Source organism: Lissotriton vulgaris, chromosome 4_1 (assembly GCF_964263255.1).
Source record: "Lissotriton vulgaris chromosome 4_1, aLisVul1.2, whole genome shotgun sequence".
Classification (NCBI taxonomy): Eukaryota; Metazoa; Chordata; class Amphibia; order Caudata; family Salamandridae; genus Lissotriton; species Lissotriton vulgaris.
Window position 1 is genome coordinate 2,137,321,271 of NC_141691.1, and position 25,431 is coordinate 2,137,346,701.

Here is a 25,431-nt window from a genome sequence, read left to right on the forward strand (position 1 = left end):
ACACCACACTCCATCAGCAGACACCTAAAAATACAAGCAGACTTAAAGAACGCTCCCCCACGCCACACTCCATCAGCAGACACCTAGACATACAAGCAGACTTAAAGAACGCTCCCCCACACCACACTCGATCTGCAGACACCTAGAAATACAAGCAGAGTTAAAGAACGCTCCCCCACACCACACTCCATCTGCAGAAACCTAGAAATACAAGCAGACTAAAATAACGCTCCCCCACACCACACTCCATCTGCAGACACCTAGAAATACAAGCAGACTTAAAGAATGCTCCCCCACACCACACTCCATCTGCAGACACCTAGAAATATAAGCAGACTTAAAGAATGCTCCCCCACGGGCCCACACCACACTCCATCAGCAGACACCTAGAAATACAAGCAGACTTAAAGAACGCTCCCCAACACCACACTCCATCTGCAGACACCTAGAAATACAAGCAGACTTAAAGAACGCTCCCCCACACCACACTCCATCTGCAGACACCTAGAAATACAAGCAGAGTTAAAGAACGCTCCCCCACACCACAGTCCATCTGCAGACACCTAGAAATACAAGCAGACTTAAAGAACGCTCCCCCACACCACACTCCATCTGCAGACACCTAGAAATACAAGCAGACTAAAAGAACGCTCCCCCACACCACACTCCATCAGCAGACACCTAGAAATACAAGCAGACTAAAAGAACGCTCCCCCACACCACACTCCATCTGCAGACACCTAGAAATACAAGCAGACTTAAAGAACGCTCCCCCACACCACACTCCGTCAGCAGACACCTAGAAATACAAGCAGACTTAAAGAACGCTCCCCGCACCACACTCCATCAGCAGACACCTCGAAATACAAGCAGACTTAAAGAACGCTCCCTCGCACCACACTCCATCAGCAGACACCTAGAAATACAAGCAGATTTAAAGAACGCTCCCCCGCACCACACTCCATCAGCAGACACCTAGAAATACAAGCAGACTTAAAGAACGCTCCCCCTCACCACACTCCATCAGCAGACACCTAGAAATACAAGCAGACTTAAAGAACGCTCCCCCACATCACACTCCATCAGCAGACACCTAGAAATACAAGCAGACTTAAAGAACGCTCCCCCACACCACACTCCATCAGCAGACACCTAGAAATACAAGCAGGCTTAAAGAACGCTCCCCCACACCACACTCCATCAGCAGACACCTAGAAATACAAGCAGACTTAAAGAACGCTCCCCCACACCACACTCCATCAGCAGACACCTAGAAATACAAGCAGACTTAAAGAACGCTCCCCCACACCACACTCCATCTGCAGACACCTAGAAATACAAGCAGAGTTAAAGAACGCTCCCCCACACCACACTCCATCTGCAGACACCTAGAAATACAAGCAGACTTAAAGAACGCTCCCCCACACCACACTCCATCAGCAGACACCTAGAAATACAAGCAGACTCAAAGAACGCTCCCCCACACCACACTCCATCAGCGGACACCTCCAAATACAAGCAGACTTAAAGAACGCTCCCCCGCACCACACTCCATCAGCAGACACCTAGAAATACAAGCAGACTTAAAGAACGCTCCCCCGCACCACACTCCATCAGCAGACACCTAGAAATACAAGCAGACTTAAAGAACGCTCCCCAGCACCACACTCCATCAGCAGACACCTAGAAATACAAGCAGATTTAAAGAACGCTCCCCCGCACCACACTCCATCAGCAGACACCTAGAAATACAAGCAGACTTAAAGAATGCTCCCCCACACCACACTCCATCAGCAGACACCTAGAAATACAAGCAGACTTAAAGAACGCTCTCCCACACCACACTCCATCAGCAGACACCTAGAAATACAAGCAGACTTAAAGAACGCTCCCCAACACCACACTCCATCTGCAGACACCTAGAAATACAAGCAGACTTAAAGAACGCTCCCCCACACCACACTCCATCTGCAGACACCTAGAAATACAAGCAGAGTTAAAGAACGCTCCCCCACACCACACTCCATCAGCAGACACCTAGAAATACAAGCAGACTTAAAGAACGCTCCCCCAAACCACACTCCATCTGCAGACACCTAGAAATACAAGCAGACTTAAAGAACGCTCCCCCACACCACACTCCATCTGCAGACACCTAGAAATACAAGCAGACTAAAAGAACGCTCCCCCACACCACACTCCATCAGCAGACACCTCGAAATACAAGCAGACTTAAAGAACGCTCCCCCGCACCACACTCCATCAGCAGACACCTACAAATACAAGCAGACTTAAAGAACGCTCCCCCGCACCACACTCCATCAGCAGACACCTAGAAATACAAGCAGACTTAAAGAACGCTCCCCCGCACCACACTCCATCAGCAGACACCTAGCAATACAAGCAGACTTAAAGAACTCTCCCCCACACCACACTCCATCAGCAGACACCTAGAAATACAAGCAGACTTAAAGAACACTCCCCCACACCACACTCCATCAGCAGACACCTAGAAATACAAGCAGACTTAAAGAACGCTCCCCCGCACCACACCTCACCCAGAGTCAGAAACCAGCAGACGTGAAAGGTTGCGCCGCACCACATATGCAGACAGATGGACATCAGAAGACATGTGGAAGATTCCCTCACACCACCTCCACTGCAGGCAAATTAAAACCAGCTGCCATGTGAAGCTTCTCCCATACCACACTCCATCCACAGACAAGCTTTGGCAAAGCCAGTAGGTCTGACATTGGTTATCAGCCTTCTGGCAATTATTGTTTTGTCATGTTTTTGGCCAAACTTTAATATTTGGGGATTTGCCGTGCCCTCATCAATCTAAAACAAACAAAAAAGACAAACATGTTTTTGGGTCTCAGAAATAAGATATGACATAATACTCCCTGGTACTCAAGGGAACTACATTGTGTGAATGAATTCCTTCTGAAAAGTTGGCATACCGTGACTCGTACTGAAGTCAGCCAATGGCTAAAGTGGCCTGAAACACTGCCTCTCAATGCATGCTGGAGAGGGGAGAAGAGAAATGTGATTGACACCAAGCGCAGACGAATGGAGGACGTCTGGCTGACACCCCGAGAAGTAATTATATTATACATCATTTTAGTAGAATTAGATGGTCTTGGCAAACACATACCAAAGAAAATATCTATTTATTTACTTATTCGTTTATTTATTTATCGAGTTTTGTAGCGCGCACATTAGACCCAAAGGCATTAGGGCACTTCACAGAGTTGCCAAAATCAGAGGTTACACAAGTTACACATGTAGTAGATACACATACATGGTCATAGTGTCTACAGAAAATATAGGATAGACAGTGGGATATGTGAATGATACAGTTCTGAGGTAGTTACAATAGAGTGTTGTGAAGGTGGGGAGAGTACAAGTACAGATTTTCTGAGGTAATAAGTAGTGATGTTTTGATTTATTTAGAGAGTAGATGTAGGAACAGCAGGCCAGTCAGATGGCTTGGAGGATATGGGTTAGGTATTTATTGACAAGTGAAAATTAAAGTTTCTTCTGGGAGTGTTGGAATGATTGAATGTCCTGTAGATCCTGAAGCAGTCAGTTCAAGAGTCTGGCAGCGTTCCTGAGAAGGAGCGGGAGTAAGATTTTTCCTTCTTCAGTTTGGGTGAAATCAAGAGTGCCTGCCTGAGCTAGGAAGAGGTCTCTTTGGCTGGCTTTAGGTAGTTTGTTTGCAAGGTAGCTCAGTTTTTGTGTGGAGAGATGTGTGTGTTATGCAGGCAGTTTTAGGTACACATCTTGCTCTATTGGTAGCCAATTGAGTTTCTTGAGAGTGGGAGTGATGTGGTCAAATCAACTCTCCCCAGAGAGGAGTCTGGCTGCTGCAATGAGTGTCGCTTTCACTGGGGCTAACGGGGTCTTTAGGATGCTTGTGATTGTTGCGTTACCGTAGTCCAGCCTAGAAAGGCCTTCAATGAGGATGAAGGGTTTGACTTTTTAAGGTGTTTCAGCATGTAGAAGGCACTTTTAACTAAGGTATTGATATGCTTTTTCATGTTCAGGTTTGAGGCAAGTGTGATCCCCAGAGTTTTGACCGCGTTGTAGATGGATAGTTTGCAGTCTAATGTAGTGAGGTTATCAAGCGCGATATCCATGGTAAAAGACTTTTCTTTCATTTGGATGGGGGAGCTCGTTTAGTTTTGGGTTGAGCTTAAGATGGGTGCTGGTTAGACAGCATTGAACCATGGGAAGTGTGTAGTTTAGGTGCAGAATGGCTTTAACTGATTACATTTTAATGTAGAGTTTGGTGTTATCTGCATAGACATGATAGGCAGTTCTGGCTGTTTCAAGACCATAGAAAGGTGTGCCATATAGGGGATGAATAGTGCAGGGAACAGGGCTGATCCTTGGGGCACTCCTTGTGAGAATGGTGTTGTATTTGAGGAGTAGTTGTTGTGCTTGTTTAGCTGTGATCTCTGGTTTAGTAAAGAAGCAAATCATTGAGGGACAGTTCCATGGATGCCTGCACGCTGCCATGGATGACAATTTCAAAGGCGGCCGAGAGGTCCAGGAGGACTAGGAGGCTGGCCTTGCCATCATCCAGATATCTATATAGGTCATGGGTACTCACAAACTTTCTCTCGGGGGTCAAATTTACAGTGTGGTTTGTGTCCGAGGGCTGCACCAGTGGGGGCGGGGTCAGTGGGGGAGGGTGCGGGCTAGATCAACAAAAAAACTATGACCATGAGATTGATCACAGGTCCCTGCAGCGGACGTCTTCGTTCACTGAGCCACCAGACCCATCATACACACATCTCACTCCCTCCCTCCCTCTCACTCCCTCTCTCGCTCCCTCCCTCTCCCTCCCTCTCTCGCTCCCTCTCCCCCTCCCTCTCTTGCTCCCTCCCTCTCTCACTCCCTCTCTCGCTCCCTCTCCCCCTCCCTCCCCCCTCAACGTCTCCCTCCCTCTCTCACTCCCCGTCTCACTCCCCCTCTCTCACTTTTCCCCTCACTTCCCCCTCAACGTCTCCCTCCCTCTCTCACTCCCCGTCTCACACCCCGTCTCCCTCCCTCTCTCCCTCGCTCTCTCCCTCTCTCCCTCCCTCTACCTCCCTCTGTCACCCTCTGTCATCTCACCCTGCCTGTGTGTTAGCTTGGGCTGAGACAGCTTCCGGGTACACACACACAGCCGCACCCAAGCACTTCACAGGTCATTAAAGGCCATTTGCATGCTAATGAGGCTTTGTTGTATTTCACCTCATCTTAGGCCCCTGCAGCTCCACTCTGGCTATGCGAGAATCGCCCGGCCGGCCCCCACAGAGCAGCAGAGACTCTCAGAGTCGCGCTGCAGCAGACACTCTTTGAAAAAAAAAAATGGGTACGATGTTTGCAAGGTCCGCGGGCCGCCACGGGCCCGCGGGCCGTACTATGAGTACCCATGATATAGGTCTTCTATGATGTTTAGTATGCAGCCTCTGTACCGCAGCCTTTCCTTAACTGGATTGGAAGGTGTCATGCAGTTGTGTTTTTCTATGTGGTTGTTAAGTTGTGCAAGCTTACCATGGCTTTACCATGGCTTTGGCCAGGAGAGGGAGGTTAGTTAAAGATCTATAGTTGTTAAGGTCGTTCTGGTAGGTGTCTGGTTTTTTGATGAGGGGGTGACTTGTCCGAGTTCAAGGGAGGCTGGCCTGGAGCCACTCAATAAGGAGGAGTTGATGGTTTTGGTCACATGGGAGAGCTGATGTGGCTGAGATTTTTGACAAGCACACAAAGGAGGGCGTCGAAGATGTGTGATGTCGGTTACATGTTGGAGAATAATTGAGGGACTCCTTCTCCAGGGATATAGTCATATTCAGTCCAAGTTGCATCATGTTTCAATTGCAAAGTGTTGATTTTGGTGTTCTGGATTGCTGAGAGGCAGAGATTGGGGATAAAGCCATTAGTTGGAGGTAGGGCCTTGAGTGAACCCTCAGTGCTCGGGGGGCAACCTTAGTGTATGGCCGTGGGGGGCGGCAGAAGAGAAAGTTCAATGTTAGATATTTTTCAGAGAAGAATGTTGCTAACTCTTCAAAGTGCTTAGTAGAATTGTTACTTGAGTGTCGAGGGAAAGAGGAGGTTTGCTGCTCGATGATGTTGAAAAGGTCTTTAGGCCAATTTCTGGAATGGCCAAGTTGGGTTTGGAAGAAGGATGGTTTTTCTCTGAAGAAAGATCAAGAGATTGGTTAGCAAAGGCTGTTGTCTCCAGTTACTTTTAGCCCAATCGGAGTTGTCTCTTTTCTTTGTTGAGGTCTTTATTAAACCAGGATCGAGGAAGGGTATTTCTTGATTTCTTGAGCTTCAGAGGAATGTCTGTGTCTAGACGTTTTGCCATTTTTGCGTTGTAGTGGGCGGTGAGGTCATTGGCAGAGGTGAAGTCAGGTGGGGTGGATTTTGTGAACGGACTACTTTTTCTAACTGTACTTGGAAGATTCGATGTATGTTCCTCGCCCAGTGCTTGGGAAGAATAGTTTGGGAGTAAGACTTTTGATGGATGGCATTCAGATAGAACAGAATTTAGTGGTGGTCAATGCAGTCAGTGGGTAGGATAGAACGGAGGGATATGGTGTTATGCTTGTGGATGATTGCGTTGAGGGTAGAGCCTTTCTCATGGGTTGGTTTATCACATTTTTGGGTGAGATTGTTTGCTTCCAGGTGGGTGGATAGGGCTTATACTATATGTTACAATTGGGGGTCTCTAGGTGGCACAGGTAGGTACTTGTGACAAATAGGGACCCTCTCCTCTAGTCAGGATAAGGGGGTTACACTCCTAAAATAACCCTTGCTCACCCCCTTGATAGCTTGGCACAAGCAGCAAGGCTTTATCTCGGAGGCGTTGTGTGTTAAGCATTTGTGACCTCATACAGTAACCCAGTGACAACACTAAAAATGGACACCACACAAGGTTGTATATCAAAAATAGGTATATTTTATATAGAGTTACCACAAGACCAATAATCGAAAAAAAGAATCCACAGTACTATTAGATTTCAAGAGTTCTGGTCAAAAAGGCTGAATTCAAGGTTCTGTGCGAGTCTGTAGCCCGGTCTGGCTACAGCGCTGTTGAAATAACACAGAGTCTAGCAAATCCAGCGGACTGCGTCGGTACGGGCCCACTCAAATGTCGACAGACTCAGTCACGTTGCCTGAGAGGGTTGTGGAGTGGCTTTTCTGCAGTTGGTAGTGTAGGTGTTTCATGAGCATGGATGGTTCATCCAAAGCGGTGTTGCAGCTGACAGTATCCTTGTGTATGATTGGGAAGCCTCCTCCTGGTTTGTGGGGCCTGTCATGGTGGATGATTTAGAGTCCAGGGGGATGGCCATGGCAATGGCGGGGTGGAAGACAGGCTGAGCCAGGTCCCGGGGAGGAAGAGGATGTCCAAGGTGTGCAGAGGAATCTGATGTTAAGGAGCATTTAGGCGAGGTGAGGTGAGTGCAGAGGGTGGCACTGGGGCAAGCTGCAGGATGAGTCGCAGTGAGCGCATGGGATAGGACCTACAGTGAGATGTGGTTTGGCTTGGGTGCAGTTGTTTTGGCGAGGTTTGGTGTTTGTTGCTGGAAGGTTGACTGAGCTGTAGTGGTGGTGATCAGACGGACCAGGGTCTGTGGCACTGGGCATGGTCCAGGTGTTGACAGGCACAGGCGGGCTTGCCTTTGGCATTGCCAGCAGCACAGTCATGCTGTGGCTGCCACTATGTAGGTCCTAGGAGGGAAGACACACGAGCGGGACTAGAGAGGGGTGGGAAAGCCGTGGGAGGAGGCAGTGGGATACAGCAAGCAGGAGAAGGCATGCCGGAGAAGCAGGTAAGGAGAGGGGGAGGAGGGAGGTGGGAAGAGCTCAAAAGAGGTAGGCGGGAGAGCACAAATACGGACACAATAATTGGGCACAGCGAAATGAACAAAACAGGCAAAAAAGCAAACAGGTAAAAAAACAGGTAAAACAAGCACTAAAAGACCAAAGCACAAAAGGTGAAATGGGCACAGAGGCAATATGAGTACAAGAGATCAGGCATGTTAATGGCAACAAAAGACAAAAGGACTGGGCAGAGCAACAAAGAGGGCACACAGAACAATGGGCACAAAAGGATAGGCACCGGACAGACACGCATGAAGTAAGAGCGCAGAGGCGGGGGCTCAACGCAAGATTGCCGGGGCTGGAAGGACCTTAGACTGGTCCGATGACCAGTCCAAGGTAAGTGTGATCTGTGGCCGAGGCTGGAGTCTGGTGTGCTGATCCTAGGAGGCGACCATCCAAAATCCCTGTGGTGGCCTCGAACGAAGTGAGCCACAATTTGTGATCTACCTCATGAATATTAATGAGGTAGGTTGCATTGCGACCCTCTCTAATTCTTTATTCTGTAAAGTGACTTATTTTTACTAGGGTTGGTTTTCAAAAACATTCAGCGGTTTCAAAGAGATGGTATCCCGATTGTGACCACTTTTTTTGTGACCATATTTGAGGCACATCTGGTGCACGGTTCTTCTTTTCCCCAGCATGCAAGACTGGCACTGCCGAAGCACTCTGAAGCACTTTGTCCCTAATTCAGGGGAAGGAATTCGGGTCCCATCCCCTTTTCCTCATTTTTACATGGCTTCTCTCCTTTCTTGGGGAGTGTACACATTGTATTAGTATTTTTTTTTCTTCATTAAAGGAAGAGGGTGGGTATTTCGTACTTACCTTTTCACTGTAGTCCTTTTCCCTCTTGTGATGCGGTTTCTACCGTTCATTCCTGGGTTATGAACCATTTGCTTCTGTTGTACTTTGTTGTTTATAGTTTTTAAAGATTGGTGTCATTCTTCTTCTGTTTTATAGGACAGAGATGACGTAGTATCTTCATGTTGTGTTATAGTGTTCTTTGGTATCTGCTTCCTAGCTGCTCAGCCAGTGTGAGTGTTCTGTGTGGAAGGTTGGTGTGTGGGCCATGAGTGGAAGGCTTGGGTGCCGGTGTGGATGAGTGTTGATAGTTGGAAGACGGGCTGAGCGGCAGGTCGGCAGCTCCCGTTGGGGCTGCTGTACAGGTTCTATGCTACATGTTGTCTACTTCAATCAACCTACTTAAACATCATCTACCAGCATGGACTGCGTTACTACACAATGATGGGTGACAAGCAGTGCTATTTAAAAGCATTTATGAAATAAAGGAAGATTGTGTTGAAACTACCAAAATTACACTGGCAAAGTTGAGACGCTTTATGAGTGCCCTGGGCATTTTGTGTCATTGTTCACTGAGTTTCTAAAGCTCGTGTGTGACCCTCAGCACCCTGGTGGCCAAGGTCACAGGTCGAGTTGTCCTGTATTTAATTTGCCTTTGGCTAGGATGGTTTAGTTTTCAGGGTACCACCTCAGTCTTCACTCCTGAAGGCTCCAGTGACTTGAAACCTCCTGCTAGGTGGCTGCTGACGCACCCCACTAACGCCTTCTTTGTTTATCCCTCTCTCTAGTACTCCGACTCCTGCAACAGTGGCTTCCAGGTCACCCCCCGAGGGCACTGGGTCCTGGGGGACATCTTCATCAGGGAGTACTTTGTGGTGTTTGACCGAGGCAACAACCGCGTGGGCCTGGCCTCGGCTGTGTGAGGGGAAGGAGCGGTGAGCACGAGGACAAGGAGTGGGTCTGTCTCATCACAGCCAGGGATGCTGCTAGAAGCCCACCCCAGTCATGCTTGGAGCTCGAACCCTCTGGCTTCTCTCCACCTCCTTCTGGACGCCTTGAGCTCCTCAGTCTTCAGGGAGCAGGCTTCTCTCTTATCAATGTCTTCATCAATAATGCACAGCTTTAGTGGGCCCTTGGTCTACTGTGGAAACATCTTGGGAGCCCCCAAGTTCAGTAAGTGTTCTCTGATCAGCCACCGCCCTGACACCCCTCAGTCCCACAGGACACATCTAGCCCCTGACCGGAGATGGTGAGGTTCCAGGGAGACTCCTGAAGACAAGTCACCTCTACAAGCTGAAGAGCAGAAGAGCTGTCCTGGCGGGAGCCAGAGGGCTGGGCCTCTCAACCTGAACTTAACCAACCACGACTCACCCCTGGCCAAGGCTTCCCTGTCTCTAAGATTGAACATACATGGCCTGGTCCCAGATGGGCTCGCTTCACAGCGGACTTCCTGCTGCTGGAGAGGCTCCTCCGGCCACAAACATGCTCTCAGTGTAGCGCTCACCTGCTCCATTGATGCTTCTCGGAGCTAGCTCTGAGAGGCACTGAACGCATCCAATAAAATGCATTGAACTGCTGCTCGCTGTGGCCTGGCTGCACTTACAAAGGCTTGTTGATGGAGGGCAGAGGAGCCACAGGGAAGAGAAATGTATGCTGGGATTATTATTACTATTATTAACAGTAGTAGCAGTAATAGTAAAATCAGTAGTAGAAGCGCAGTTCTAGCAGTAGCGGTAGTGGTAGTAGTAATATTATTAGTGAGGAGAGAAATGTAAAAGCGTTAATAATATTGGTATTTATAGTAATGGTGGTAGCAGTGGTGGTGTTATTAGTATGAATATTATTATTAGTAGTAGTAATAGTAGTATTCTCACCTTGACGATACTCTGTCTCACCTTGATGATGCTCTATCCCACCTTGACGATGCTTTGTCTCACCTTGACGATGCTCTGTCTCACCTTGACGATACTCTGTCCCACCTTGATGATGCTCTGTCCCACCTTGACGATGCTTTGTCTCACCTTGACGATGCTCTGTCTCACCTTGACGATGCTCTGTCTCACCTTGACGATGCTCTGTCTCACTTTGACGATGCTCTATATCACCGTGACGATGCTTTGTCTCACCTTGACGATACTCTGTCTCACCTTGATGATGCTCTGTCTCACCTTGACGTTGCTCTGTCTCACCTTGATGATGATCTGTCTCACCTTGACGATGCTCTGTCTCACCTTGACGATGCTCTTTCTCACGTGACGATGCTCTATCTCACCTTGACGATGCTCTGTCTCACCGTGACGATGCTCTGTCTCACCTTGATGATGCTCTGTCTCACCTTGACGATGCTCTGTCTCACCTTGACGATGCTCTGTCTCACCTTGACGATGCTCTGTCTCACTTTGACGATGCTCTATATCACCGTGACGATGGTTTGTCTCACCTTGACGATGCTCTGTCTCACCTTGATGATGCTCTGTCTCACCTTGACGATGCTCTGTCTCACCTTGACGATGCTCTGTCTCACCGTGACGATGCTCTGTCTCACCTTGACGATGCTCTGTCTCACCTTGACGATGCTCTGTCTCACTTTGACGATGCTCTATATCACCGTGACGATGCTTTGTCTCACCGTGATGATACTCTGTCTCACCTTGATGATGCTCTGTCTCACCTTGACGATGCTCTGTCTCACCTTGACGATGCTCTGTCTCACCGTGACGATGCTCTGTCTCACCTTGACGATGCTCTGTCTCATCATGACAATGCTCTGTCTCACCTTGACGATGCTCTGTCTCACCGTGACGATGCTCTGTCTCACCTTTACGCTGCTCTATATCACCGTGACAATGCTATGTCTCACCTTGACGATACTCTGTCTCACCTTGATGATGCTCTGTCTCACCTTGACGATGCTCTGTCTCACCTTGACGATGCTCTGTCTCACCATGACGATGCTCTGTCTCACCTTGACGATGCTCTGTCTCACCGTGACGATGCTCTGTCTTACCTTGACGCTGCTCTATATCACCGTGACAATGCTATGTCTCACCTTGACGATGCTCTGTCTCACCTTGACGATGCTCTGTCTCACCGTGACGATGCTCTGTCTCACCTTGATGATGATCTGTCTCACCTTGACGATGCTCTGTCTCACCTTGACGATGCTCTTTCTCACGTGACGATGCTCTATCTCACCTTGACGATGCTCTGTCTCACCTTGACGTTGCTCTGTCTCACCTTGATGATGATCTGTCTCACCTTGACGATGCTCTGTCTCACCTTGACGATGCTCTTTCTCACGTGACGATGCTCTATCTCACCTTGACGATGCTCTGTCTCACCGTGACGATGCTCTGTCTCACCTTGATGATGCTCTGTCTCACCTTGACGATGCTCTGTCTCACCTTGACGATGCTCTGTCTCACCTTGACGATGCTCTGTCTCACTTTGACGATGCTCTATATCACCGTGACGATGGTTTGTCTCACCTTGACGATGCTCTGTCTCACCTTGATGATGCTCTGTCTCACCTTGACGATGCTCTGTCTCACCTTGACGATGCTCTGTCTCACCGTGACGATGCTCTGTCTCACCTTGACGATGCTCTGTCTCACCTTGACGATGCTCTGTCTCACTTTGACGATGCTCTATATCACCGTGACGATGCTTTGTCTCACCGTGATGATACTCTGTCTCACCTTGATGATGCTCTGTCTCACCTTGACGATGCTCTGTCTCACCTTGACGATGCTCTGTCTCACCGTGACGATGCTCTGTCTCACCTTGACGATGCTCTGTCTCATCATGACAATGCTCTGTCTCACCTTGACGATGCTCTGTCTCACCGTGACGATGCTCTGTCTCACCTTTACGCTGCTCTATATCACCGTGACAATGCTATGTCTCACCTTGACGATACTCTGTCTCACCTTGATGATGCTCTGTCTCACCTTGACGATGCTCTGTCTCACCTTGACGATGCTCTGTCTCACCATGACGATGCTCTGTCTCACCTTGACGATGCTCTGTCTCACCGTGACGATGCTCTGTCTTACCTTGACGCTGCTCTATATCACCGTGACAATGCTATGTCTCACCTTGACGATGCTCTGTCTCACCTTGACGATGCTCTGTCTCACCGTGACGATGCTCTGTCTCACCTTGATGATGATCTGTCTCACCTTGACGATGCTCTGTCTCACCTTGACGATGCTCTTTCTCACGTGACGATGCTCTATCTCACCTTGACGATGCTCTGTCTCACCTTGATGATGCTCTGTCTCACCTTGACGATGCTTTGTCTCACCTTGACGATGCTTTGTCCCACCTTGACGATGCTTTGTCTCACCTTGACAATGCTCTGTCTCACCTTGACGATGCTCTATATCACCGTGACAATTCTCTGTCTCACCTTGACGATGCTTTGTCTCAGCTTGACGATGCTTTGTCTCACCTTGACGATGCTTTGTCTCACCTTCACGATGCTTTGTCTCACCTTGACGTTGCTTTGTCTCACCTTGACGATGCTCTGTCTCACCTTGATGATGCTCTGTCTCACCTTGACGATGCCCTGTCTCACCTTGACGATGCTCTATATCACCATTATGATGCTTTATCCCACCATGACGATGCTGCATCTCACCATGGCTACTAACCTGCCTAGATCTGTTTCCACTGGGTGTCCTGCTGTTTGCTGCTTTTCCAGGGCCCATGTGTCTCCGCAGGTTCACCCGTGTGGCAGGGCGGTAATGCTGGGTGTGGTAATTGTGAGCAGTTGGCCTGATATATAGTGCTCACTATTCTAGTGATCACTTTGTATTATACCAAACGACCCTTATTGATGATTGGTTGTAAGTCAACCTTATAGACCAGCTATCCTAGTAGCATGGACAAGAGCAGTCTTTAGGCTAAACTCTAGAGGGTGTGTTAAGCCAGCTGTTATACCATCACATATACCCCTTGAACACCAAGTGAAAGGACACCACACAAGTTGTTATGAAAATAGATAGATATTTATTTATAACAAGTCTACCCTGAACTCTTTATGAGTCAGGGAGCTAAGCACATAACAAAACTCTTAAGAAAATACTTTAAGTTGCACAATTTACACAAATGCCCGAGGGGAACGAAAAACCATATACTACAAAAGTGGAATGCGAAATACTAGCAGGTAAGTAACAAGATCCAGAGGCTTCAGGATCGCTAGGACTACACTACCAAACCTTCAGGTTAGGAGCAGGAGGCCTAGGGAGATCGGGTGCAGAGTGTGCACTCTCACGCGGGATGCGGGACAAAGTCTATGGATGCTAGATTTCGTAAAGTTAGTGTTATCGGACGAATCCGACTGGTTAGGCTGAAAACGAAATAGGATCTGGACACTTAGATAGTGAACCTACGTTGGAGCACCGAAATGCTCAAGTTACCTAGCCCAGGGGCTGCGGCTGCATAGGGTTCAAAAGACGTCGGGAATCCTCGTTACAGTCTATGGAGCCTGAAAGAAGAAGTTGCTGGCAGGCGACCAGTGATGATGTTCGGAGTGATCCAAGCCTGGATCGATGATGGAGACGACCTGAAAGCAGAGGGGACTCAGTTCTTAATCACTAGCCAGTGATTAGGTGGGCACCAGGATGGCACCGGAGGAAGTCACCTCGACCAGGTGAGTGGGCGACGCTGGGCTCTGCAGTCTCTCGGACCAGGAGGCGTTGTCGGCGACCAGGATGGAGGGAGGTGCGAGCTGTCCCACGAAGATATCTACTGTCGGCGATGCTGGACCCAGGATTGGGGCAGCGACCCTTGGCAAATGCAAGCCCACGCGGTGGACTCAAAATGGCGTCTGGAGTGGACCAGGAGGGTCCGGGGTGCTCCTCTGTTGGAGGGGAGCAAGGGCCAGTCTGGAGCAACCAGACCAGCGATTGAAGTGTCGAGGTTCGTCGTCAGGAGGGCCACAAGCCAACAGGCAAGTAGCCGGACAACGCGGTGAGCAGTAAAGAGCAGAAGGGCCCCACGCAGATCTCGTGGATGCTTGGGGGCTGGACTTCGGTGCTGGAGCTGCTTAGGGTTAGGGCTTCTCAAACCCCAAAGCACTCACTCGAGGATCCCTCGGCGGTCGTGCTGGATAAGCGTCGTGCAGGTCTTGAAGATGGCCGGTCCCTCGGGTCTCGTCACACCCATGAATCTCAGCTGGGCTGATGATGTAGGTAGAGGTCAGAGATGGCAGGGAATCCGGGTCTCGTCGAGCTGGGCAGTCTTGATCCGGAGGATGGACTTGCAGCAAACCGCACGCGCTTAGATGGTGCCCGCTGGTGCAGGGTGGCTACTCCTTAGCCACACGGGAGAGTCTTCAGAAAGGTTCAAGAGTTCTTTCGTGGAAAGTCATCAAGATTCAGAATTATCTAATTTGGGAAGGGGGCCGGCTCCCACCTTTATACTAAAGAAAGGGGCTGGCACGCGACTAGGTCCTGCCCATGGGTGGGACCAGGAAGGGGGGTGGTTACACCCCTCTCCCTTGTCCGGACTTTCCCCAGCTCAGGGGCTGGTGTGCCCCTGGAACTGGTTCAAGCCGGCATATGCACAGTGAGCACCAGGCTGCCACTTGCAGTCACCTTCCTCTCAGCCCTGCCTACCTGGGATACACAAAACCTTGTCTGGGATGGTGCTAGCACCGCCCCTGACAGGAAACCCTTTGTCCAAGCTCTCCTTGCTGGAAGGACTCCCAGCAGCAGGAGGTCAGACTTGTGTCTGTGGTAGCAGCATCCATTTTGTGATGCTGAGGCTCGAGTTAACTTTAACCGGGGTTCACAGTTACATACATGTTGTGTCCCTCTAGAAGGGTGGAATGCTAACCCCGTCGCCAGAATTGGCGAGGGGTTAGTATTCCAATTCGTATGACACCTTACTCGACATGTTTTGATAAAGCGATACCAAAGTTGGCAAATAACCGCGAGGATTATAAGGCACTTAACAGTATATGGTACGCGTTATCATGGAACAGCTATTAGGACTTGGTTCCGCAAGCTGCAAACGGGCTCAGCTCATGCCAGAGCACCATCTCACATAGTTCCAAGCACTCTGCCTTCAGGACTGATAAGGCCTGCCATAGGAGTGACTGATAGGAATACATGTGTACATTTTAGGGTTAGATATAGGAATACTATATCTAAAGCAAAGGGTGTTTACACCACCTTGCCCCAGCTGTCGTGCAGCCAGTTGTGTCAGATTTAGATGGCCAGCCAGGGGTGGCATAATACATGCTGCAGCCCATGGTAGGCCCTGGGTACACCTATGCCCTGAGTACAGGGACTGATAAGGTGGCCCAGTACCAATTGGTAAATGCACCTAAGGTACACGTGTCAATTTAGAGAGAGAACAGCTAGGCTGTGGGTCTGATTAGCAGGCCCACAGCCAGGGAAAGTTGTAAACCAGTGAAGCAAAAAGCAAAAATCTGGGGTGATCATAGGATTGCAGACCCTACTCTCCTACAGTAATGCCACACTCTCCTTGGCAGGGCTCACAGTACTGCCCGGACTGTCCGGTGTGGGGAAGGGCTCTGCCCAGCCTTGTGAAGTGCCCCCTAGGGGTGGACGTGGGACACATCATGACCACCGGTGAAGGAAAGTCTTTCACTCCCCTTCCCTTGTTAAGGATTGTGACGGGGCTGTGATGCGGTGATGATGTGATTGTGGTATGGATAATGTATGCATCTGTCCGACTGTGAGCGGGTCCTGCCGGAGGGACAGCGGCCAGACACTGCGCATCCTTCAGCACAGCTGGGGTGGGGCACACTGGGATTCAATGGCAAGCAGTGGGGGGGGAGTAGGGGACCAGTGGCCCCGTGGTGGCCCCTTCCATGCACTTATAGACGGTAACACCAGGGCTTTAAGTGGGCCGGGTCTCCCCAACAGTTTTTTTGAGAGGGCCTCGGAACGGGTCTCTATCGGGCTCTGTGTTGTGACCTGGTGCACTTCTCACTAGAGCAGACATGACGTCACGCCTGGCGAGCGTTGTAGGGAGGGAAATCCTTTAAAGAGAGTCATTTTCTCTCTGGATTTCCACCTCTTTTTTGAAACTCAGAAGCAGCAGCATTGTCCTGGTGTCACCAGGGCCGTAAGTGGAAGCTTTTTCAATATTACATACATTTACAAGCCATGATTGCTGCTTATTTGTCTAATGCAACTAAGAACCATTGACAAAGCCAATAGTCCTGACTTGTTGTACGTATGATGTTACTTGGTGCTTCATGTATCTGGATGCAACAACAGAAACGGCCAAATACAATTTGCAAGGGACACTATGGCAAGCACAGATTTTTATCTTATGTGTTTTAAGCCACGCGCCTAATTACAGTGGCCACGCCCCTTGTGAGACTCCCCAGTTTTTTTTATCCCACTTAAAGCCCTGGGTACCAGTGATAACAGGGGTGTTTGTCACTGAGGGCAGGGCTTTAAGTGGGCCGGGTCTCCAGGGGTCTGAGCACCGGCAGTTTTTTAAAAGGGGCCTCGAAACGGGTCTCTATCGGGCTCTGTTTTGAGCCCTGGCACAGACGGTACGGTTTTTTTCCGAACTGCAGTGACAGCAGTTTGCTGTCACTCCAGTCGGGAAATAAGGGCCAGGGCGCAAAACATCCCGATAGGGACCCGTTACGAGAGAGCAGGCCCATCGATGTGCGCTGCCCACACTGCCCACTTCTCACTAGCAGAGAAGTTACGGCATGACGTCATGCCAGGTGAGGGTTGTGGGGGGAAGGGAAATCCTTTTAAAGAGTCATTTTCTCTCTGGATTTCCCTTCTCTTTCTGAAACGCAAGAGCAGCAAGATTGAGGTAGGGTCACCAGGGCTTTAATTGGAAGCCTTTTCAATATTATATGTAGCAAGCCATAGTTGCAGCTTATTTATCTTATGCAACTAATAACAATTGACAAAGCCAATAGTCCTGACTTGTTGTAGGTACGATGTTACTTGTTGAATCACATACCTGGATGCAATGGCAGCAACAGCAAAATACAAGTCGGGCAGGACACTATGCTAAACAGAGATTTTTAGCATAAGTGTTTTAAAGCCACGCCCCTAATTACACTGCCACGCCCCTTTGAGAGACCCCCCAGTTTTTTAATCCCACTTAAAGCCCTGACTGAGGGGCACGTAGTGATGAGAGGAGAGCGAGGCTCGTTGTGTCTGTGATGTCACTCAGCACCCCAAGGTGACAGACACACCTTCATTCACTTTTTAACCACCTATCCTTTATGTTCTGTTTGGCCCCAAAAGCATCTTCCCTGCCTTCACCCACTGCGCAGGAGCAGAGGATGAAGGGAGAGCCATCCATGACCCGCCCTCTCCTATGGGACGCAAATGTGAACTATAAATATCTTCCCGTCCCGCCTTTTATTAACGTGCTTTTATTAGTAGTTTTCAGAATCACTTAAAGGCCTCGTTAAGGCTGTGAGGAGCAGGGCGGCGCCGCTCTCGCAACCTCGTCCAAGGACAGGAACAAAATATTACGAAATAGAGTAACAATAAAAATAAAAAACAAACATATATGTTGTAACTTGTGTTTCCCTGCTGCTCAGCTTGTATGTATGATGTGTGGAATGTTAGATGATTAGAATGTTGGTGTGCTGTGAATGTCAGTTGAGTGAGGGCTGAGCAGCAGGACAGCTGCTCCTGATGGGGTTATCATCATAACTTAACATCTTAATTAATAAAGTAACTTAAAGAACCTACTGTTCCAGCTTCCTTTGATTACTTCAATATACATTCCAGGCATGGATTAAAAGCAGCAGCAAACAAGCATTGGCATAGCCAATAGGTCTTGCATTTGGGACCTTGTAAATAAAAAAAACTGAAGTGTAAGACTTCACATTTACCTTTACTGCATCCTAAATACGAAGTAAATGTAAATGTGGATTGTTATACTTCATTTTTTTCTTTTTTTATTACTTAGAAGGTCCCAAAGGCGAGCCTATTGGCTATGCCAATGCTTGTTTAAGTCTGAGGCACAACTTTGTCAACATGTCGGAACCGTATTTCAAACGTGTTTTTTTTTCTTCAAAAAATACATCCTAAAGTGGGGTTTTCTTTTTGAAATTAAATAAAAAAAATGGGGCTTTAGCCATGGGAGCTATCTCCCATGGCGAGGGGGGCATCTGACAGTTTTCATTGTCCCCTCCCGCCAGAGATTTCCTGGCACTGATGCGCAGTGAAAACTGACCTGTTTGTCTATCCATTTAGTGGCATATGAACTAGAGGGGTAGATAAAATTATCAGCCGAAAATCAGCAATAATTTTATCACAATATTAGCGAGGACACATGCGTGTTTCTGTGATTTAGCACCTGCTTTGCATCACATCGTTAATGAGATGCAAAGTAGGCATGTCTCAATAGACTACATGGGCCGTCGCGATATTTGTAACAATGCCCCGGCCGGCGTAGCGATAAACAAATTCGCGCTAACCGGCCATAAACGCTGGATTTTAACGTCTGCTAAAATCCAGGGTTAACAAAGCGATACCAAAGGGGATGATGGATGGAGCGTTTGAGTAAATCAAACATTCACCCCCAGTCAACTGATCTGGGTTTAATCCATCATCATTCTTTAGCCCACTCCGCCACCCCAGTTCAGACATGGCCATATGCAAATCAGCCTGACTCTGTGCCTCATGGGAACAGTCCAGCCCGAACTTCCAAGCCATGTCTTCCAGTGTTAGGCATACATTGCATGGGAGGTGGAATGTGGGGTTACGACCACAGGGTCGTATCAGCAAGGTCATCGCTGTTTCGCAGGGAACATCGCTGGTTTTCCAGAGATGTTAGGACATTTCCCCGCTATTGGTGGAATTTTCATCGGCAATGCGCTAAGCGTTGTAAATACAGCGCTAGCTTGGCGATAAATTCCAGCGATAGCCGGCAAATAGGAAACTCGCGCTGGGCGCGGCCAGCGATAATTATTGCTTCCGCTTGTTAATATGCCCCTAAATTAGATGGGCGGACTTAGAGGTCGGCCTCCGACTGCCCTAAATCGGAGCAGTCTCCATTGTGATTGCACCAAAGCACCATCTGCATTTAAATCGGGCGCGCAGTTATGTTGTCAGAGAGGATACTCGGTCACCATTGTGACAAAGCATCTTAACTCCCACCATATACATCGGGTCCTAGGTTACTTGATCTCCAGAGCCGGTACAGCATTATTTGGTTCAAGATGGCTGTACAAAACAAATTCTCGCATGGTATTTCTTTTAACTACTTTAGGCCTATTTATATACCACAGGCAACTCCAAGACGCAGCTAAGCCACATAGAGAGTTGTTATTGTGACAGGCATACTTTAAATATTACCTGATTACCTTTCATATGGTGGGCTCAAATTATGACCTGTATGCTATTTATTATTACATATTGGATTTAAACACATTTCCAATTTTACTCTCGTAGACGCAGACATTTAGCGCAATTTGTCTAGAGTTACATAATTTAGCTAGGTGCCGATGCCAAGGAACTCACGTCGGTGGGTCACAGGACAGCGCAGGAAGGTCTTTCTCAAAAGTGGAATCATACATTTCTAAAACAAGCTGGCAACATGCCTTCATGTGTGCAGTGCTTCGAAGTGAGCGCCCCTACCTGGAACCCGTCTTCCCAAGTTCAGTAACCCTCCTTCTGTTTCGATTTGATTCATGTCCTTTTAATGTCTGACGAGTTCGCCTTTCCGCATCACCAGCTGCGGCAGAATTCCTTGTTTTAACAATTCAATAATATCATATGATTAATTGCAGTGGCCGCTGTCTGTAGGTGGGCGGCGTGGGGTCTGCTGGTGAGTGCGTGAAGTTGAGCCATCATGGTCTGACCATGTGTAGGTTGGGGGAGTGAGGTCACTACGCCCTCTGCCGGTGAGTGCATGAAGGTGAGCCTTCATGGCCTCACCATGTGTAGGTGGGTGGTGTGTGGTCACTTTGCCCTCTGGCTTTGAATGCATGAAGGTGAGCCGTCATGGTGTTCCCAGGGCTCCAGCAGGGCATCGCCCTGTCCCAGCCCCCTCACGGGCAAGCAGTGGTGGCCAATGTCACTCCAACGCAGGGCAGCAGGTGTGGGCAGAGTCGGCTTTCAAGGGCTTTTCCTAACCAAGAATTGGAGCCCGCGCTCTGTGTTGAGGCCTGAAAGTGACTTTGGAGGAGCTGCGGGGAGGGGCCATACTCTCCCCGGGTGCCAGGGCGCAGCGTGCCACCTCCTGGGAGCACAGGTAATATCAGTGTGAGCCGGAGCAGGTGGTCCGAGCATGGGGTAGAGAGGCCAGGTGAGGGGGTGAGGAAGAGGTGCGGGGTGAGTAGGGACATTGTGTTAAGGCGCACACACAGGGAGGGAAGGACAGGTACGGAAGGGTGAGAGGAGGAAGGGGTGAGAAGAGAGTCACATTGGAGAATGAAGAATGAACAAGAGGGAACAGTGGTTGGAGAACAAGGGAGATAGTAATGAAGATGTAAGGGGAAGAAATAATATCAATGGAGAGAGCAGGGAGTAAAACAGGGAAAAGCAGAGAGAATGGGAACACGTGGTGTAAGAGAGGAAAGATGACCTAGAAATACATAAGGTCAGCGGCAAAAGTGAAAGCACTGCGTTTGTATTAAAAGAGCACCAGGGCCAGCCTGACTGCCATCTGCTTCCAATTATACCAACCGCGAAACGCAGGAGCGATAATTGGAAACAGATGGCGCTGCTGCTCGCTCCCTAGGCCAGGGGAGTGAGAAGGCAGGAAATGCACCCGCCTTTGGCCAATTGTGTGCTGTCTTTCTTAGAAAGACGCATGCAAAGGCAAAAAGCGGGTCATGAAAAAAAAGCGCACGCATGAGTGTGTGTTCAGAGTTTAAAGTCCTTACTAAAGGTTTTGTAGAGTAGCGCATGCGTGCTGGCTCAGGCGAGACCTAAAAATGCGATGCAACATTGCACCAAGACCGAAGTCCCTCCGGTCCGCATTCCTTTATAAAGAAGGGCGCGGAGGGATATATATATGAAATACACGAAAGGGGCTGGGGGGCCGGAGGGAGCAGGCGTGGGGGGAGAATGGCCATCACCACCCGGAAGGTGGCGCCACACAGCTCTGTGCATCACTCAGTCCACTCTCCAATCCAGAATTGCCCCTCTACAGGGCACAGGGCACAGCTCCAGTGTCCTGGAAGCCTGCCAGGGGCATCTGAGATCTGTCCAAAGCAACAGAAAGAAAACTTCAGTGCTGCTCAGTCACCTAAAGATCGGTTCATTCCAGAAATAGGACTGTGACAGCCCCTGCCTTGACTCTTCAACCACAGGACGACAACCAGGTTCCAGATTCGAGCTGTCCCACAAAGGATATCGAGTGCTGCGGTGTCGGTTTCCGGATTGGACTCAACAAGCCTTGGCAACAGCAATCCACACAAAAAGCAGAGATTGGCTTCAGTGCAGACCAGCAAGGTCTGAGGGACTTAGGGCATGTCTGGAGCAACCAGGGAAGCCCAAGGAAAAGTAGAGTTACCTTCGAGGGGACCCTCCAGTCGACGGACCAGGGATCGTAAAGGAGCCTCGAGTGGAAATGCAAGAAGAGGGCTCACAGAAACACTTGTGGAGTGTATGCCCACAGTTGTCAGTGCAGATGGTGCTTGGGGCTTGAGCTATGCACAGGGACATCAAATGTGCCCCCAGTGCTGACTTCAAAGCATTCTCTGAATGCTCCCACCCAGCCGAATACACTAGAACCTGTCTGGGCGGTGGTTAAACCTATAGTCCTGGCCTCCCCTGCCAGAGTTTCGTCCAGCAGCAGGGGGTCAGATGTGTGTGTTTGGCTGTGGCATCCATTTTGTGATGCCAGGGCTCTTTTAAACTATTACTAGGCAGACCAGTGTGTACATGTATTCTCCCTCTAGAAGGGTATAATCCTACCTCCGCCACAAGGACTTGCGGGTGGGAGGTAGGATTCCAAAGTGTTTGACACCAAACAGGACATGTTTCCATGCAGCCATTCCAAAGTTAGCATTTACGGCAAGGTTATAATGCACTTAAGAGTATATAGTCTGACTGCCTCACAGAACAGCCTCATCAGAGAATAGGCTCTGAAAGCTGTAGAGGGGCCCTGCTCATGCATGGGCACCCTCTCACACAAAACCAAGCACTCTGCCTTCAGGATTGATAAGGCCTACCATAGGAGTGACTTATAGGTTTCTATGTGTCAGTGATTAAAGATAGATATAGGTAACCTATATCTTAGTAATGGGTGCATGCACCACCTTACCCAGGCTGCAGTAGCAGGCCTGAGGTGCCATTTTGGAAGGCTGCCCAGGGGTAGCATAATACATGCGGCGGCCCTTGGTAGGCCTCTGGGGGGTACCTATGCCCTTAGTACCTAAGGTACCATATACCAGGGACTCACAAGGGTAACCCAGTAACCAATCTGGAGTGTACCCAAAGTACATGCAATCAATTTAAAGAGGAAGCAACTGCGCTGGGGTCCTGAATAGCAGGACCCCAGCCAGACTGGAGTAGAGAAACAGTGAAACACCAGCAAACACTGAGGGTAACATAGGAAGCAGATCCTACTCTCCTACGCTTCTCTTTTACCAATGAGCATGCTTTGACCTCGATGAGTGACGCTTCCCCTTCTCTGCCTTCCTTGCCTCCACTCTCTGTCACTCCTCTCTCTTCTGGTTTGTAATTCTGTCTCCGCAGCACTCTTTGAGGGTGAATCACTCCTGCACAAACCTGATAATTACAAGCTGAGTTTCTCATCTGAAATATGCAGCAAAGATCATTTGCATACTGCACTTTGTAAACAGTTATTAATTTGTGATTGCTGTTCGTGATATCCTTGGCACGCCTTCTGAAAGATACCTCCGCGAGAGCTCAGAGTTACACCCGAATAACCTCATTTGTGGTGCAAACTCGCGTCTGGGATTCAGAAATTGGTTTTGCACTTAGACTGGTTTACCCACCATCAGGGTGAAGACATCCTCTCCTGTGATCAATGAAGCTAACAGTGGTCTCTGGCCCTCCCCACTCTGGAAACTGTCAGAAGTTCACCATGGTCAGGGCAGCCTGGGGAGGAGAAGCTAGCACCCCAGAACTGGGGGGGGGTTAGGGATTTTTACTCAAGAACAAAAAGTTTCACTGTGGAAAGAAAGAGAAAAAAATCATCTGTTCACTTGCACGTTGTTTCTTTTTGCCATCAGGACTCTGTGGGTGCATTTCCCGAAGGAGAAGAAGAAACACACAGAAGGTTTGGAGGGAAATCCCAGAAAGCCTGGAAGAGAGCTGGGTTTTTATGAGGTCCTGGCATGAGCAAACCTACTCCCACTGTGTCGGTCAATCAATACATTTTATTTTTCAGTTAATTATAACTTACAATTGTTATGAAATCCCAGTAAGAGGTATAAAGGTTGTGAGGCCCCAAAGCATCAGAGATGGAAAGAGATGCACCTGAAATGTCCAGTATTTGTAAAGCGCAAACAATTACCCTAAGGAGTGAAAGCGCTGGGGGACGTCAGGAAGATTAAGCAAGCTCTTGCCCAGAGTCACATGGTGCTGGGCAGACCCCTGCCATCGGAGATCGAACCGTGAACCCCAGCGTCCAGCGTCAGTCGCCCTGGCCGCCGCGCCACACCTCTTCCACCTTACACGTAATAGAACATGGTTGATGGTGCATCCCTGGGGGGGAGCTCAGAGTTCTGACTTGATGCCAACTTCACCCCACAGGGAATCCTGGGCCGAGGGCAGAGACCACAGGACCCCACAGGGGCTCTGGTGTTACTACAAAGGGAACCGGAAGTGTGGGCTGCTTCACCCTACACCGAGTGGTGCCCTGAGAGATGAGGGGATGGCAGCGAGGGCATCCCAATCCTGGCATCACAGCTACTTTTTAAAATGTTATTTATTTAATGCATTTTTATTTATCTCAGACTTTATCGAAAGGTGTCAGAGCGCTTCACAATACAACCACAAATTTACAAACTTACACGTCACAGATACAAACGAGATAGATGAAAATGTAAAACAAAACAATAGATGCCAGTCACACAAAAATCAAAAACACATTAGGCTAAAGATCGTACCGGAACAGATTACATATTTACAACATTGAAAGAGCTTCCTTGAGGGACATGAAAAGGAATGCGTGTGTCTGGAAGTGCCTTTGGAAGAGAAGAGATTTGAGGTCAGTTTTGAAGGTCTGGTTAGAGGTGGTGGTACAGAGCAATGGAGAAAGTGAGCTCCAAATTCTCACCGCATTGCCTGAGTAGGATTGAGCCACCGATCTTTCCCTTTTGAAGGTGGGGGGGCTCAAGTAGTAAATGTTCCGCATTACGAGAAGGTCTTGAGCCCCAAAGAGATTTTAAGTTTATTCGCCAGGTATCGAGAGGAGGAAGTGTGCAAGGCTTTGAGGGTGATACAAGCCGTCATGTAGATTGATCTTGCCTCAATGGAAGTCACCGAAGAGAAAACAAAATGGGTGTGATGTGGTCACTTCTTTTGGCCCCAAACGAGCAGCAGGAATAGAGAATGGATTTAAGAGGGAAAAGGTAAGATTTTGGGGAGGTCAGCTAGAAGAGAATTGCAATAGTCCAATCTAGAGAGAACCAGAGATTGGACCAAGGTTTTTAGGTCTTGCTCCGGAAAGAAACGACAAATCCCCCAGAGAAGTTGGAATCAAGCATTTTTGCAGTGGACTTTATGAGGGAGAATAGATTGAGCCTTTTGTCAAGTACTAAACCAAGGAATATTTGCGCTGTCGACAACGATATCGACTGTTGATACT

The 25,431-nt window shown here is 48.9% G+C and overlaps 1 protein-coding gene across 1 annotated transcript in view; it reads left to right on the plus strand.

Annotated features, from left to right (window-relative positions):
• The window catches only part of LOC147725236 (pepsin A-like), a 186,999-nt gene extending 176,749 nt beyond the window's left edge, over positions 1–10,250 (plus strand). The window contains exon 9 of the mRNA XM_086966552.1: positions 9,462–10,250. Within this exon, the coding sequence (XP_086822678.1) occupies positions 9,462–9,596 (135 nt within the window). The 3' untranslated portion in view covers positions 9,597–10,250. The remainder of the gene's footprint in view (positions 1–9,461) is intronic.
• Positions 10,251–25,431: the final 15,181 nt, after the last annotated feature.